Genomic DNA, 18,249 nt, shown 5'->3' on the forward strand with positions numbered 1-18,249 from the left:
GAGGAGGGGGGGAAAGGGGAAAAAAAATTTTTGTAAAACTTTTTGAATAAAAAAAAAAGAAAAAAAAAGAAAGTTAAGCATTTAGGAATTCAACTAACGGCAAGGAATGTAATGATTAAAGAAGTTAATTATAAATTGGTGTAACAAATTAAAATGGATTTGGAGAAGTGGAAAAATCTACAATTATCATTGATGGGAATGATATCTATCTAAAGTTTGGCCTTGGAGTACAAAATGAAGCAGGGCACAGGCTGATAGAAATCTGTCAAGAAAATACGATAGTCATAGCAAACACACTTTTCCAATAACCCAAGAGACGACTCTACACATGGACATCACCAGACGGTCAACAGAGAAATCAGATTGACTGTGTGTTCTGCAGCCAAAGATGGAGAAGCTCTATACAGTCAGTAAAAACAAGACCAGGTGCTGATTGTGGCTCAGATCATGAGCTTCTCATTGCAAAATTTAGGCTTGAAGAAAGTAGGAAAAAGCACTAGGCCACTGAGATATGAATTAAATCATATCCCTAATGAATATACAGTAGAGGTGAAAAATAGATTTAGATCTAATAGACAGAGTGCCTGAAGAACTATGGATGGAGGTTTGCAACATTGTACAAGAGGTAACAACTAAAACCATCCCAAAGAAAAAGAAATAAAAGAAAGCAAAATGGCTGTCTGAGGAAGCTTTGCAAATAGCTGAGGAAAGAAGGGAAGCAAAAAGCAAGGGAGAAAGAGAAAGATATACCCAATTGAATGCAGAATTCCAGAGAATAGCTAGAAGAGATAAGTATGCCTTCTTCTTTTTTTTTTTGAATTTTTATTTTATTTTATACACAAACACATAATACATCAGCAATTCCTTCCATGTGACATCTTGGTGTTTTCTGTGTATCTTTGTCTTTTTGTTGTTTCTTCTGTCTTCATTCATGCTTAATCCAGGGGTGAAATGCTCCCGGTTCGGACCAGATAGCCCGATCCGGTAGTGATGGCAGCGGGTGGTTCTAAGAACCGGTAACAAAAATCCCTCCCCACCGCTGCCCCAGCTGAGCCTTGCAATCATCAGAGGGTTTTTTTTTTTTACTTTTAAAAGCATTTTTTCTTCCGGGAAAAAAATGCTTTTAAAAGTAAAAAAAAAGCCTCTGATGATCGCACAGCTCAGCAGGGATCATCAGAACCCTTTAAAAGCATTTTTTCTACAACCTTTTCAGCTGAGGAGGTTGTAAAAAAAGCTTTTAAAAGACTCCTCTAGCGATCCCAGCTGTTGCCTGATTGCCAGAATCTTTAAAAGCATTTTTTTACAACCTCTTTGGCTAAAGAGGTTGTAGAAAAAATGCTTTTAAAAGAAAAAAAAGTTGGCCACGCCCATCCAGTCACATTAACCCCCCCACCAAGCCATACCCACAGAACCGTTAGTAACAAATTTTACATTTCACCCCGGCTTAATCTATTACATTTCTCCAAAAATACACTATTCTAATTATACTTTTCTCTTACGTAACTATTAATTAGTTTATCTATATCTCTTTTCCAGCCAATGGTAAAATTGAGCCCATATCTTAAAATATTCTGAATTCTCTCTCTAATTTTCAAAGTTAATCTATTCATTTCTGCACATTCTAAAAAATGTTTAATTATTTCTTCTTCTAAAAGTATTTTCTCTGCTTTCCAATTTTGCACAAAAACAATCCTTGCAGCTGTTATTACATGTATAATCAAATAAATATTTTCTTTGCTAATTTTTTCTGGAAGGATACTCAGTAGGAACTGCTCCGGTTTTAAATCAATATGTTGTTGTATCATTTCTTCTATCCCTATCCTAATTTTATTCCAATAGCTTTTAGCTTCTGGACGTGTCCACCACATATGATAATAAGGTCCTGATAACTGGTGACATTTCCAACATTTAGCTGATTTATCTTTAAACATTTTTGCCAGTTTCTCAGGGGGCATATGCCATCTATAAAACATTTTATATTGATTTTCTTTATATGCTGTGGACAATGTTAATTTGTAATTCCTTTTGAGCATCAGGCCAAGAAACAGTTTACAAAGACAGAGGCAGAAAGGGGTCTTGGGGGGACAGTGCCCATTGGCTGCCCCTCCACTGACTTCTCGGCAAGCAGCTGCCAGGCAGAAGGAATGCCACCCTTGGTGTGCAGGGGTACTGACATGGAGGAGAAGGAAAGTTGGAGCGTCTTTTGAGATTGTGGGAAGAGGAAGTTGAGAGAGTTCAAACTTGTAGCTGCATTAAAAATTCCACGGACATGGGCAGAAAGGGGGGATTTGACACTTCTCTCCAGATATTTGCTTCCTCCCACCCTCTCCCCTTCCAACTTGGCGCTGCCCTGCTCTTCACTCCCGCCCCCCCCCCCCTGTGCTGGTAGTCAAATGCGGAGCCACACTGCAACCTGGAAGGAAAAGAAATCTGTGAGGTTTCCCGGAGCCCGGCACTGGAACCCAGTGGGGGCTAATCCAGTCTTCCCGAGAACAACTTCCTCTCCTCCTTTCAGCTCCACTTCTACAGCCCTGACTGGCTGTATCCCACGAGGTGGCGCTGAACAAGGCTGTGCAGAGCTCCCCCAGCAGGCCCTGGGACAGGCTGCTCACAATGCCCTCCCTCCCTGGCTCCCCAGCCACTCTCCTTGGGTAGGGCACCCGCAGCATTTTAAAAACGGGAGTCCCAACTCGGCCCGGGAGGGAAGAGGCACATAACTGGCCAGAGCCTTAATTCTGCAGCCCAGTTTGGAGACTGCCAGCCAATGAGCAGCTGAGGGGCCAGCAAGTTGCAGCTGCCCAGGGGAAGCAACTGGATGGGTTGGGGTGGGCAGGGGCCAGTCCCTTGCTGTCTCCACGGCAGCCCCGCAGGTCAGATCTAAGTACATCGTGGGCCGGATGTGGCCCTCAGGCCTTGAGTTTGACACCCTTGCTATAGATGAAGCAAAGTTGTTGAGAAGAAGTTACCAATGTTAAATGATATTACAGTTTAGAAAGACTGGGAAAGTGGTCTAAAGGGAGGTTTTCCTAGGAAGTCACAGCTGTTTAAACATTTATCTTGAGGGAGTTTACAATTCTTAGTACTCTTTTTTTAGATATTGATTCTGAATCATAGCTTATTATAAACTGCAACAATGCTAAGGTGCAATAAAAACTTTTATTGTGCAATCTGAATTAGACAAAACTTATTTATTTTTATTTTTATTTATTATTTAAATTTTTATACCGCCCTTCTCCCGAAGGACTCAGAACTTGCATATATTCCTTTACTAACTTAGATTATATACCGTATATACTCGAGTATAAGCCGAGTTTTTCAGCACATTTTTTGTGCTGAAAAACGTCCCCTCGGCTTTTACTCGGGTCTATACGGCTTATACTCGAGTTTTTTTTTTTTTTAAGCCCCTCGGCTTATACTCGAGTATATACGGCTTATACTCGAGTTGTTTTTTTTCCTTTTTTTCACATTTTACCGGACTGAAGCCCTGCCGGTGCAGTGAGAGGGCGGGGCGGGGGAGCCGCCAGCCTTCTCAGCTGAGGGAGGGAGGGTTTCCCCAACCGGTAGGTGCCTCATTTCCCACCCTTGGCTTATACTCGAGTCCCCAGTTTACCCCAGTTTTTGGGGTAAAATTGGGGACCTCGGCTTATACTCGGATCGGCTTATATTCGAGTATATACGGTAACTAAAAAGATTTAAATCATTATTTTAAAAAGTATGATTTTAGCTGTTACTTCTATTGCAAGGTGCTCCTTCATTAACACAATGAATTTGTCTTAAGTTTCTATGTGTCAATATACAAGTCCTGCAGGATCAGACCAAAGGCCTATGTCATCCAGTCACATAATGAGCAACCAGAGAAATGTCTTTAGAAAGTTGCCAAGAAAGGACATGAGTGCAATAGCACCATCACAGCAGATCCCTTTGTTCCCCACTGAGAAGCACAGCAAAATACTGGAGGCAATACATAGTCACAATAATTACTATTTTTTTTAAAAAAAAGCACATTATGCATTTTCTACAGAAGCACACAATATCTTTTTAAAACAGCATTACATGTCTGAAAATGTGGATTCTTCAATAGATGGTTTTAGAAATTTACCAGGAGTCCTTAATTTATGATGAGCCATTTGTTCAGCTGCTCAAAGTTACAACACTGCTGAAAAAAAATAGACACGACCCATATCCAAAACCATTGCAAGATATGTGCAGTCACATGTTTAAAACTTGGGAGCTCATCAATTCCTCCACCATTTATTTCCCCCCACACTCCTTTGACCACCCTGATCCCTGGTTTATGGAGTGGCAAACAGCCCCGGAGGTGCAGTAGAGTGCGATGGCTCAGCTGTACTCAACGTACAAAATGAGAAACCCCAGACCTTGCAAAAAGAATATGCCCAAACTGAACATAATAATGACCAAACAACTTCTAAAAGAGTTGACCCCTTAGAGAAAAAAGACAGGTGGAAACATGTCACTCATGGAAAAAAACACAACCTAGTACAAAACCCCTGTCCAAACCAACCCACTCTGAAGCAGCCCCACTGGTGCTAACCAATTGATACCATGGACTCTCACCAGAAGGAAACATGCACACATATAGAAGGAGCATGATCAAATATCCCTAAAAAAGTAGCACCATCAAATGTGATAGACAGAAAAACACCACAAACCTCCCTAGGAAAAAAAAGGTGAGTGTTGGTGATAGGAGTTTCAATTCTCAAGGGAACAGAACCTGCTGTCTGTAGACCAGACAGTCAATCCAGAGGGGTATGTTGTCTCCCTGGAGCTAAAATCAAAGATGTGGCTGAGAACCCAACCAAAATAAAAAACTAACTACTACCCCTTTCTACTACTACATGTAGGGACGAATGATACAAAAAAGGACTTAAAAACAATATTGAATGATTATGAGCAGCTAGGCAAGAAAGTCAAGGACTTAGGTGCACAAGTAGTTTTTTCATCTGTACTGCCAATGAAAGGACAACATCCGGCAAAAGAACAAAGAATTCTAGAAGTGAACCACTGGCTAAAGGGTCGGTGTCAACAAAAAACTTTGGATTCCTGGACCATGATCTGTACTACCTCCAAGATGGGCTTTTGGCAAGGGATGGGTTGTACCTCACAAAGACTGGGAAGAATGTTTTCGGTAAATGACTGGCTCAACTTATCAGGAGGGCTTTAAACTAAAATTGAGAGGGGAGGGTGACTAGTCTTCAGGATCTACAGGACCTAATTCCAGACATAAAACCCTAGAAAGCAACCCTAGAAATAACGAAGTAAGGAGGGATGGGAAGGAAGACAAACTCAAATACCAAATAGGACACATAGGAAGCATACCCAGAGTCAGGCATAAAGACCTCAAGTGCCTATATACAAATGCACAAAGTCTGGGGAACAAACAGGGTGAACTTGAACTACTAATACATGAAGGTAGATATGATATAGTTGGAATTACTGGAACTTGGTGGGATGAAACCCATGACTAGAGCATACCGATAGAAGGATACCAACTCTTCCAAAAAACCAGATCCCATAAAAGAGGAGGTGGAGTTGCACTGTATGTAAAGGACCAATATATTGCTATAGAATTGCATGAAACCAAAGATGAAAACCTCAAAAAGAATGACACGGCCATAGGTATACTATAGGCCACCCAATCGAGCAGAAAAAATAGATATCCTTTTTGCCAACCTACTAACAAACATATGTAGGAAACACACTACAATAGTAATGGGGGACTTCAATTACCCTGATATCAATTGGAAAACTAATTGTGCACTAAGTGAAAAATCAAATAGGTTCCTAACCAACCTAGCTGAGAACTTTGTTGTCCAAAAGGTAGAGGAGGGAACTAGAGGGACAGCCATATTGGACTTAATACTTACAAACAGAGAAGAGTGATAGAGGGAGTTGAAACTGCAGGAACCTTGGGTGAGAGTGACCATGTCATACTAGAATTCAACATAACACAAACACAAAATGATACCAGAGTCTTAGATTTTAAAAGAGCTGATTTTTATAAACTCAGAGAGAACTTGGGAAAGATTCCTTGGATGACAATCCTAAAGGAGAAAACAACTCAAGAATCTTGGGAAACTCTGAAAAATACAATCATAAAAGCCCAGATTAGCACAATACCGCTGAGAAAGAAAAACAGGAAATTCAAGAAGAAATCAGCATAGCTGCACAAAGATCTCTCTGACAAATTGAAAGACAAAAAGGACAAGTACAAAAAATGGAAAGAGGGACACATAACTAAGGCAGGATATCAGCGGACAGCTAGAATCTGCAAAGAGGAAGTCAGGAAAGCAAAGGGTCAGAATGAACAAAGACTTGCAACAAAAGTCAAAGATAACAAAAAAAGTTTCTTCCAACATATAAATAACAAGAAAAAAATCAAGGAAACAGTCGGTCCACTAAAGAGAGAAGATGGCGAGAGAGAAAGCAGAGCTGCTTAACTCATTCTTTGCATTGGTCTTCACGCAAAAAGAAACTATAGGCCAACCTACCAGAAACATACTGTAACTGTAAAAAACAGACTGGAAATAAAAGTTAAAATAAGCAAAAAAATAGTAAGAGAACATCTGTCTGATCTCGATGAATACAAATCACCAGGACCTGATGGATTATAATCCAGAGTTCTAAAGGAGCTGGCAGATGTCATCTCACAACCACTGCCCCACATCTTTCAAAAATCCTGGAACACCAGGGAACCACCAGAGGACTGGAAAAGAGTTGATGTGGTTCCCATCTTCAAAAAAGGAAAAAAAACAGACCCAGGAAACTACAGACCAATCAGCCTAACATCAACCCGGGAAAATTCTGGAAAAGATAATAAAAAAACCAGATCTGCCAACACCTAGAAACGAGTAAAGTAATAACTAGCAGTCACCATGGGTTTGTTAAAAGCAGATCATGCCAAACCAATCTTATTTCATTCTTCAACACAGTGACTAAATTAGTAGACCAGCGAAATACTGTGGACATAATATACATAGACTTCAGCAAGGCAACTGACAAAGTAGACCACAACCTACTTCTTCGTAAGTTAGAAAAAGTGGGATAGATAACTTCACCACCAGATGGATTCGCAACTGGCTGACAAACCGTACTCCATAAATAGTCCTTAGTGGGTCTAAGTCTACATGGAGAAAAGTAAGCAGTGGGGTGCCACAAGGTTCCGTCTTAGGCCCAGTACCCCATCCCATTGGGTTCACAACCCCTAGTGATCACAGAAAAGGAAGTGCAAGACCTATTTCACAGACAAAAGCCAGGAAAAGCTTCAGGCCCAGACAAGATAACTCCCTCTTGCTTAAAAGTCTGTGCTGACCAATTGGCTCCCATCTTCACCTGTATCTTCAATAAATCACTAGAGATGTGCTATGTTCCTTCTTGCTTCAAACACTCTACTATCATCCCAGTGCCGAAAAAGCCCACCATCAAGGAACTGAATGACTACAGACCAGTTGCTCTAACATCTGTAGTCATGAAAACCTTTGAAAGGTTAGTGCTGTCCCACTTGAAAACCATCATGGATCTGCTGTTAGACCCCTTGCAATTTGCATACCAAGCAAATAGATCAACAGATGCTGCTGCTAATATGGCTCTGCACTACATCCTACAAGATCTTGAATCTCCAAAGACCTATGCAAGGGTCCTCTTTGTAGACTTGGTTCAGCATTTAATACCATCATTCCAGACACTCTTCTAACTAAGCTGAACCAGCTACAGGTATCTGAACAGACTTGTAAGTGGATCACAAGCTTCCTAACAAACAGGAAGCAGCAGGTGAAGCTAAGCAGAATCACATCAGATACCTGTACAATTAGGACAGGGCCCCCCCAAGGCTGTGTGCTCTCCCCACTTCTCTTCTCTCTGTATACCAATGACTGCATCTCCAATAATCCATCTGTCAAACTACTGAAGTTCACAGATGACAGATGACATTGTCTCGATTGATCGGTCTCATTCGAGACAATGATGAATCCGCATATAGACGGGAGGTTGAACAACTAGCCTCGTGGTGCGACCGGAACAATCTGGAACTAAATACACTCAAAACCGTAGAAATGGTGGTAGACTTTAGGAGAAACCCTTTCATACTTCCACCTCTCATAATACTAAACAACACAGTAGCAATAGTAGAAACCTTCAAATTTCTAGGTTCTACCATATCGCAAGATCTAAAATGGACAGCTAACATCAAAAACATCATCAAAAACGGACAACAAAGAATGTTCTTTCTGCGCCAACTCAGAAAGCTCAAACTGCCCAAGGAGCTGCTGATCCAGTTCTACAGAGGAATTATTGAGTCTGTCATCTGCACCTCTATAACTGTTTGGTTTGGTTCTGCAATCCAACAAGACAGACACAGACTTCAGGGAATAGAAGGGGAATTCACCCAATTAGCAGATGATACTAAGCTGGCAGAAATAGCTAACACTCTAGAAGATAGGCTCAAGATCCAGATGGATGTTGACAGATTTGAACACTGGGCCCTATCTAACAAAATGAAATTCAATGTAGAAAAAAGTAAAGTCTTATACTTAAGTAAGAAAAACCAAAAGCGCACATATAAACTGGGGGAAACCAGGCTTGATAGCAGTGACTGTGAGAGGGATCTTGGAATCTTAGCAGACAAGCAGCTAAATATGAGCCAGCAGTGTGCAGTGGCAGTTAAAAAAGCCAATGCAATCCTAAATTGCATTAACAGAGGGATACAATCAAAATCAAGTGAGGTACTCCTAAAACTCTATAAAGCCCTAGTAAGATCTAGTAAGAGTACTGCATCCAGTTTTGGTCACCACACTATAAAAAGATGTTGAGACTCTAAAAAAAGTGCAGAGGAGAGCAACCATGATGATTAGGGGACTGGAGACTAAAACATATGAAGAATGGTTACATGAACTGGGCATGACTTGTCTAGGACCAGGGGAGACATGATAGCCATCTTCCAATACTTGAGGGGCTGCCACAGAAACGAGGGGGTCAAGCTGTTTTCCAAAGCACCTGAAGGCCAGACAAGGAATAATAAATGGAAACCGACCAAGGAGACATTCGACCTAGATATGAGGAGGAACTTTCTGACAGTGAGAACAATCAATCAGTGGAACAGCTTGCCTTCGGAGGTTGTGGGAGCTTCATCATTTGAGACTTTCAAGAAAAGATTGGACTGCCATTTGTCAGAAATTGCATAGGGTTTCCTGCTTCAGCAGGACTAGATGACTTATAAGGTCCTCTTTAATTCTGTTAATGTTTAAATCTGTCCCAGCTACTTAAAGCAGATGGGAAGCCAAACATTTGTTCACCTACCATTGCCTTCTATTTCTGCATTAGCCTTCCATCGTTTACATCCAGCCACCATGGTTGAAGCAGAAATGCCTTGCTGCATTTGCTGCTTTCTTTTCAGACATGCTATCTCACACACATTTAAAAAAGTAAAAAAAAAAAGGCTCCAATGATCACAGCTGCCACAGTTGATCACCCCCCCCGCATGCACTGTTCTATTTACCTTCCTTCCCATGCCTCCTTTTGGCGTGCACTGTGCGTGCATGCATGTGCATTTGGTACGTGGTGTGCACTGCACATGCATGCGTGCAGTGCACATTTGGCGCACAGAGCGCATGCGCAGCCCCTGAACCGGTAGTAAACTACTTCAGATTTCACCACTGCCAGAAGCCAACCGATAACTAATGGCAACAGCAATTACATAGGTGCAATGAGAAATGTTTGTGACTATTTGGGTTGCCTCATCAGTTTTTAAAATTTCTTAAGAAAAGTATAAAAGTCCCAGTTGAGAGGAGATTAAGTTTTGCAAGCAAAACTTTTCATTCCAGGAGGAGTTGTAACTGTTGCACTTATTTGCTGCTCACTCCTTGACTAGGAACTATAAAGTTATGGCTAATCATATTTCAGAGCAATGCTCAGTGCAGAATTGAAATCAGAGAATTTTTGTAATTGGGAATGAGACTTACAAACCAAGGTCAATCTATCTCGCTGGAATTAAGCCTCAACTCGGTCCTCCTCATCCACAACTAATTAGGCTTCAAACATCTGAACAACATTTCAACAGGATCTCCTGTTTGACCCATGACTGAGAGGTAAATCAAGTATCATCATCAAAGTGATATTTTATGCCATGAGAGCAGATGGCCTGCTTCCAGGGCTGATTAGAGTTGAGAAGGAGATGAATGGATGGCTCAGAACACTCTCTTTGTTTTCATGTGATGTTAGTTTCTGTATAGGAATTGGCTTTTCGCCCTTCCAACAAAGGCTATGTGCTTTGTAGTAATCATTCAAGAAGTACAATTTCTTCGATAAACTAGCAGCATTACAAAAAACTTCATTTGCTGATTTTTTGCCTAGCTTTAAGAGCACAACACATAGCAAAAATGAATTTTCTTTCAAAATTTTTCATTACTGTTCTTCACAATCTTTGCTGAAGATATATTCTTCAAGAAACCAATGTTCTATCTGACATTTAGTGGTATTTTATTTCAGTAGTTGATTTTTTTACAGTAATCATGCATGCTATTTAGTGTCTGATCACACTGAAAATTAAAATGCAGTGCAATGTCATAATGTGTTTCTAGTTCCCTTCTTTTCGTCAGTGCTTCCCATTTTAGTGAAACTATCAAGGAACCTCTACTAACAGTTGATGATTTAGACCAGGGGTATCAAACTCAGTTTGATTGAGGGCTGCATCGGGGTTGTGTTTGACCTCGGGAGGCCGAGGTGGGCATGGCCAGAGTGAATGTGGCCAGCTCAACATCATTCTTGTCGGGGGCGCCTGTGATGGCCCGAGTGCTCTGCCAGCAAAAACAGGCTCTAGAGCTGTATTTTCAGCTGTCATGGCCTCCTGCAACCCTCTGCCAGTGAAAACAGAGCTCCCCACGGGGCTCGGGAGACAATTTTCACTGGCAGAAGCACCACGGGCTGATCCTCACTGTTTCAGAGTGGCCCTGTGGGCCAGATCTAAATTACCCCATAGGCCAGATTTGGATCCCAGGCCTTGAGTTTGATACCCCTGATTTAGACTTATCTTGGAGCTTGAAGCTCAGTTTATACAAAACCACTTCTACCTTCAGCATGATGCATCGTAAACATAGAGTGGGCAACTTTTGTAGAGCTAACTACAAAAACAGTCAATATTCTTTTGTGACTAAACCATCTAAAGAAGGTAGTAGTTAGGAAACAGTATTTCATGGAAACTTATTGTACATATAAGAAGAAAAAAGATGCTTTCAAAGAATCCATTGAAAGTCGATTGGTATAAATCACCATCCAATAAATTGATACTGATTAAATTACTGTGTATAGCACTGGTGAAATAATATACAATCAAAAGGAATATTCAACAATAACTGACAGTTGAAATAAGATTTCATACTTAAAATCAAGAAATGTAATAGAAATATCAAAAGTTAAAATGTTCACTTTGGATAATCAAACAGGAAATTTCTGACTTTTAGATGTCCATGCATATTTGTTTTGATTTGATAAAAACCCCTGTGAGAAAAAGAGAGCTAGAATTAGAGTAATAACAGAAGTAAACTTGCAAAAATAGCTAGATTCCAAGCTGACTCCAATATTAGAATAATAATATAAGCACTTGCATTGCTTTTCAAATTTGGATGTGTTCCTATACGAGATTGATACCATTTAATTGACATGTTCAAGGAGTACAATTAGATAGATATTCAAGGCATTAAGTTATAGGTGCATATAGAAAAATGCATTGGAAAGATTCATTGACAATCTCTCCCCACTCTATTTCAATTTTTCAGAAAGTTAATACTGAGCAGCAAAGACACCTCTCAGGTGAACAGGTAGGCGAGAGCAGATTAATTTCAGTATATTGTGCTCAGTTCATCAACCCTTTTCTTTGGTTTCAAATGCCCACTATTGAGTAATACGCCTACATAGCAAGTGATACAGATATGAAGGGCTGAAAGATTATATGATGGACTCGCAGGAAGGCATTACTAGCAAAGATTGATCTTCCTGCCAGACAATTGGATGGCAGGCAAAGGGAGGTACTCAAGCATCATATTGCTTATAGCAGTTTCTTCATCTTGGGTTAGGTCTAGGTTTTTTGCTGTGCTTTTTGAGAAAGGCAAAAAAGATCCCATGGCACCTGAATGGATAGAACTCCTGCTAGATTTTTGGGTGGAATTTAATCACATTTATAGAAGTCAAACCCAGCCCAAACAGAGAAGAGAACTATTGATCTAAGTTAGGAAAGCCCCATATTGAGTTTCTTCCTTCTTCTGAGGGACGTGACTATACAGAGATTTTGTTGTTGTTTTTCACCCTCAGGAATTAAAAGATTTATTAATGAAGCCATTTTATATATAGCACAACCCCAAAACCTTTCCACTCAGGGCAATCAGATCAATGCCTAAAGAAATACATTCATAAGTTTCTCCAGGGAAACTGAAGAGAACACAACATAATTTTTGGACCAGAATGTATTCTCCTCTCACCTCCCTCCAAAAATAATGCTTTGATTTTGAATTACAGTTACAGTTAACAACTCTTAAGAAATTTTGAAACAAGAAACATCTGTTAGTGATCATAATCCAGCATAGAGAGTCTCATATGAAGTACTGTTGCATTTTGGTTCTGCTCATGCAAGGCAATTTCATTTTTGAATAATTTTCATCCTATAGATATCTAAAAATACATTTGAAGAATATATCAAGAATGTTGTAATTGGGTTGCAGTTTCACCCCAAAAAATTCTCACATTCAGATTATGCAGATTATCTTTGTTGAAGCTGTCTACACAAGGAACTAAAGTAGAAATAGCATGCGGAATGCATTCCTATGGCTAGCTAATTGCAAGAAATCTGTTAGAAAAGAGACCCACTTTTCCTCAAGATGCTTCCTGCCATCACTTCCTGAGAATAGAAAGCTGCTTTCAGGGAATGTAGGGTCAATTCCAACACCTGGCTCAGGAAGTTTTCATAAAGAAACTGCTATGTTGACCATTTTGGCTATAAAAGTGAGGCACTGCTGCAAATAAAAGACAGTTTTACTCAAAAGACAACAAATCTGGACTATGACTTTCACTTTCTAAGGTTGGTATCTTTGCTTCTGAAGGCGTCTTATAGCTTTGGTGTTCAGGAATGTTTTTACCAGCACTTAAATCAAGTCTAAGAGCTACATTTTTTGGGAGAGTGGAAGAAGATATACCATGAATTGCACTTTCTTTGGGCTCCATATTCTCCTTATGAATAAGATCAGGCACATCAAATGCCCTATTGCTAGTTCCAACTTCCCTCTGGGTCAATGAATTAATCTCTCTAAAAACTGCCTCTGTATTAGTAGGTAGGCACTGAAGTTTCCGGAGTTCTTTAGGAAGTAAGGTTTCTGTAGTCTTCATCTGTAGTTCGGAAGCAATCAGCAGATCTTGAGTGGTTTTCAGAACTCTTGGTGTACGCTTTTTGGTACTCAATGGGGGTGGATTAAGCCTTGGAATGACACTTGTTGGTGTCTGCCTAAAAGTTCAGGAAAGATTAAGAGAAGTATTACATTAAAATTTTCACTTAAGCAAAAACATCTCCTTGTCTCTTTTACATCCAGTATTAATTCTCAATTGCCTCCCAGGCAAAGGAAATTGTTAAACAGAGTCCTAAATATCAGTGCTCAAATTGACATGGAGTTATTGGCAAAATTAGGTTTTTAAATTGGTTGGCTAAGAATAAAACTATTTTTCAATTTGAAAAATACTTGTCAATGAGCCTATTCTAGATCCAGGTCTGAGTTGTTGGATTCTGTGGCCAAATATTGGCTCTTCCACCATCTGCTATATCATGAGAGGATATGTATAATGTGATGATTAGCCACCAGAGATATTGTTCATGATTGGCAACTATATGCCCCTCTTAGGTTTAGATGCTTAACATCCCTAGTTGAAAGAACAGCCCACTGGAATTTGACTTGCAAATTGTCCTATTTCCTCCTGGCTCTAACCCAGTGGTAGTCAACCTGGTCCCTACCACCCACTACGGGCGTTCCAGCTTTCATGGTGGGCGGTAGGTGTTTTGTCCGATATTGAAGCACTTTCCTTTTTTTTAATTTAATTGACTTCTTAAAAAATGTTCATAGCATTATTTAAAAACATTTTCATTAGGTTTTCATAAAATTCCCTGTGACAATTTAAATTTCTGAAAATATACTATTTGTATCGCATGCGCATAAGTTTAGTTCACGTTATGTAAGTGAAACTAAATGGCGCTATAGTGCAACTGTAAACAAAAGAGCCTCATCCCAGAATAGCCTGCGCATCTTCCCCCACACCACTCAGCTGTAACAGACAAGCAGAGCTGGTAGCCGGCGGCCCCCCCAAACCCAATCCACGATGCGCGAGAGGCATGCGCAGATGACAATACACAGCGCATTACTGTGGAACCGGTGGGCAGTTAAAATTTTTTACTACTAACAAAGATACAAAAGTGGGCGGTAGGTATAAAAATGTTGACTACCCCTGCTCTAACCTATACTTTGTGAGCAGAACGGCTAAGTTTATAGTTAAGGAAATTGATCTAAGAACCCATTATATCAATCAAATTAAGGTATCCTATAAAGATGATCTACTTCTCTGAATGTTGATTCTTTATCATTCTTTTTATTTAAAATGTTTTTTTATTAAATTAAACTTTAAAAACATTGGACACAGTGTGACCATCCTGGTTTTAACATTTCCATACATATTTTTAACATAACATGAAATACAGTTACTATTTATCATACATTACTACTTTGATCTTATACACATATCCCTTGTCTTTATTTGTATATTTGTCTAAATATTGTCCATTTTCAGTTCTACAAACCCTAAATCTTTTCTGCTCAGACTCCTTTCTTCCTTTCTAACCATTGATACAGTTTGTTCCAGATTTCATAGTATTCTGTCTCATTCTTATTTTTGAGTTCTAGTGTCAGCCTGTCCATTTCTGTGCAGACCAAGATTTTCTTTATTTCCTCTTCTGGATGGATTCCTTCATTTTTCCAGTATTGTGCATAAACCAATCTTACTGCTGTAATGACATGCAGCATTAAATGTAACAATCCTTTGGCATATTTCTCTTCCGTAATTCCTAGTAGGAACCTTGCTAAGTTTATAGTTAAAGAAATTGATCTAAGAACCCATTATATCAATCAAATTAAGATATCCTATAAAGATGACGTATTTCTCTGAATGTTGATTCTTTATCATTCTTTATGTATAAAGAATCATTCTTTATACATAAAGATTGTACATTAAAGAATGTAATTCTTTAATTAAAGAATGTAAAATACATATGTATAAAACACTTATGTATTTTCTTTTATCTGCTTTACCCTGGAATTAGATTCTGCATTTTATTTGTGTTTATTTTTTTCTCGTAAGACTAATCATTTAATAAAGTATCTACCCTTGTCTTGCAATTAATAAACGAATAACTATCTATTCTTTTGTAATTAATCTCAGTTTATAGGTTTGATTATCAACAGCTTTTTCACTAAGAAACAACTTTTAGATTTACTAAAAGCTCTTTTTGGCAATCAAGAAACAATACTTTGACAACTGGACTATTTTACCTTCAGGAAGTAGAGAAGCTATTTAGAGAAGACATCTTTTTTATGTCTCTAGAGAAAGCATCTCCCAAAATTTCCACACAGTAGTCCTAGTGCTCACTTACTTGAAAAAACATAGCACCATCCTCCTTTCCAAATTTCTTCTATCAAAACCCAACTGTAAAAAGGTTAAATATCTAGGAGTATATATTACAGCTTCAAATGTGAAATTATATAAAAATAATTATGAAGTGTTATGGCAAAAAGTGCAGAAGGAAATGGAGAACTGGAAAAAGTTACAATTACCTTTATTGGGAAGAATAGCAGTAATAAAAATGAATGTTTTGCCCAGGTTTTTATTTTTGTTTCAGATGATACCAATACTTAAAAAAGATGCAAATTTGAAGGAATGGCAGAAAGGAATTAATAATTTTATATGGGTGGGTAAAAGACCGAGAATAAAGTTAAAAATAATACAGGATACACGTGAAAGAGGGGGTCTCAAAATGCCTAATTTACTATGAAGCAGCTGCCCTATCACTAATTAGTGATTGGTTTAATTCAACAGAAGAAAGAATATTAAATATAGAGGGTTATGATTTGCTATATGGATGGCATGCTTATTTATTATATGATAAAAAAGTGGATAAAGTTTTTAAAACTCACATACTTAGAAATGCTTTGTTGTCAGTTTGGAAAAAGTATCAATACAAGTTAGACTATAAAATACCCATATGGGCAATTCCCAGACATGCGATAGAGAACAAAAACAGGAGGTGGTTACTTATAAAGAGCTTCTTTTTATGGAAAAGGGTAAACTACAATTGAAATATTTAAATACAATGAAAAAGAAAAGGATAATTCATACTTGGTTTCAGTATGGACAGCTGCAAGCTAGATGGAAAGAAGACTAGAAAATTGGTATCATGCAAAACGAGAAAAACATGGTAAAACAAATTAGAGATCGAAGTCAATCACATATTAAAAGGCTGTATAATGCATTGATAGAAATAGATTCAGAAATGGAATTAGTTAAGAACTGTATGATAAAATGGGCACAAAATATACTAAATATACCTATAATGATGGAAACTTGGGAGAAAATTTGGGTTAGAAATGTTAAATTTACACAAGCACAAAATTTAAGAGAAAATTTTTACAAAATGTTTTATAGATGGCATTTAGAGCCAAAAAAACTAGCGTGCATGTATCTGAACTTGCAAGCTAAATGTTGGAGATGTGATTGTGATGATACTACTTATTATCATATATGGTGGACATGTAAAAAAATCAAATCATTTTGGATAAAAATTTGGTGGATTATGCAAAATATCTTGAAAAAGAAGATAACGTTTACTCCGCAGTTGTTTTTACTGGGTATAATTACGGATTGTACGGTAATAGAGAGTAAACTGATTTTAAACTTAATATCAGCAGCTAGACTATTGGTAGCGCAACATTGGAAGAAGGAACAATTGCCTACTATTGATGAATGGACATTAAAAGTAGCAAACTTAGCAGAGATGGCAAAAATTTCAGCGTATTTGAAAGACTATTCACAAGAAAGATACATATTGGAATGGAGAAGATGGATTGATTATATTCAAAATAAGTATCAGACTAAGAAGTATCAAATAGCTTATGAATGAATAGAATGTAAGAATTGTATTCTTTTTTTATATATAAAAAGGGAGTTAAGGTTCCAAGGGAGGGAGGGGAGCCTATGGATAGTTAGTCTAGTCTAGTTTATGATTGTTAAATGTTATACCCTGTATTTTGCTCCGGGAAGTCCAGGGGTGGTGGTGGTGGGATTGGGGAAAGGGGGGAGGGGGAGGGGGGAGAGGGGGAGGGAGGGGTGGAGGGAGAATTTGCAAAAACTTTGTAAAACTTTTTAATAATAAAAAAAAACCAACTGTGATTTCCTTCATGTTCTCATTCTAAGCCACCACTTTCAAAGCAATTTATGTTTGATTACTTCCTTGCTGGGCTGCCTGACAGCCTGAAATTTCAACTGCATACACCTTCTGCTTGTGCACATACATCTCTTTCCTCCTCTGACCATGGTTTGTCTCACCTATCTGTACACATGCCTCCAAGGAATGCATGCACTAAAACCAAGGGAATGAATGCCTTTTTTTTGCTCTTTCAATTTCACTCACACCACCTCCCCAGAATAATTAAAAGAATGAAAAAGAATGAAAAGAATTTAAGTGCAAGAGAGATGTTTATTTTAGGGGAGGGGAAATACTATATACATACTGGACAACGTATGTACCATCGTATATACCACATACATTGCTACATACTTAGCAATGGCTAAGACAGAGGACGGAGCTTCTATTTATTTATTGATGAAACACTCTGAATCAGAGCCCCAGTCTCTTCATTGCAAGCAGCTGTTGCACTGGAAAATGGAGCAGAGAAATTTAGGTTCAAAGATATGCTCTTGAATATTTCATCAGTCAGAATTCCTCCTCTGCTTTGCATTTGTTATAATAAAGTTACTTGCCTTTCAAGACCTCTAGCTTGGCCTATAGCAATCTCTCTTTTAATTTTTAACATCTTGAAAAAGTGAAATGTGAACGGAATCATTTAACTGAATCTTCTCCTCTAGTTCCTTCCTTAGCAAAGGTAAGACTAGGGTTAGATTAGTTAGTGGCAGAGAACCAGGAAGAAAGGATTGGTT

The 18,249-nt window shown here is 38.6% G+C and overlaps 1 protein-coding gene across 1 annotated transcript in view; it reads right to left on the bottom strand.

The window, feature by feature from the left end:
* Positions 1-163: 163 nt before the first annotated feature.
* The window catches only part of C3H1orf226 (chromosome 3 C1orf226 homolog), a 30,064-nt gene continuing 11,978 nt past the window's right edge, over positions 164-18,249 (bottom strand). The window contains exon 4 of the mRNA XM_058175862.1: positions 164-13,501. Within this exon, the coding sequence (XP_058031845.1) occupies positions 13,036-13,501 (466 nt within the window). The 3' untranslated portion in view covers positions 164-13,035. The remainder of the gene's footprint in view (positions 13,502-18,249) is intronic.

This window comes from Ahaetulla prasina, chromosome 3 (genome assembly GCF_028640845.1).
Source record: "Ahaetulla prasina isolate Xishuangbanna chromosome 3, ASM2864084v1, whole genome shotgun sequence".
Taxonomy (NCBI): domain Eukaryota; kingdom Metazoa; phylum Chordata; class Lepidosauria; order Squamata; family Colubridae; genus Ahaetulla; species Ahaetulla prasina.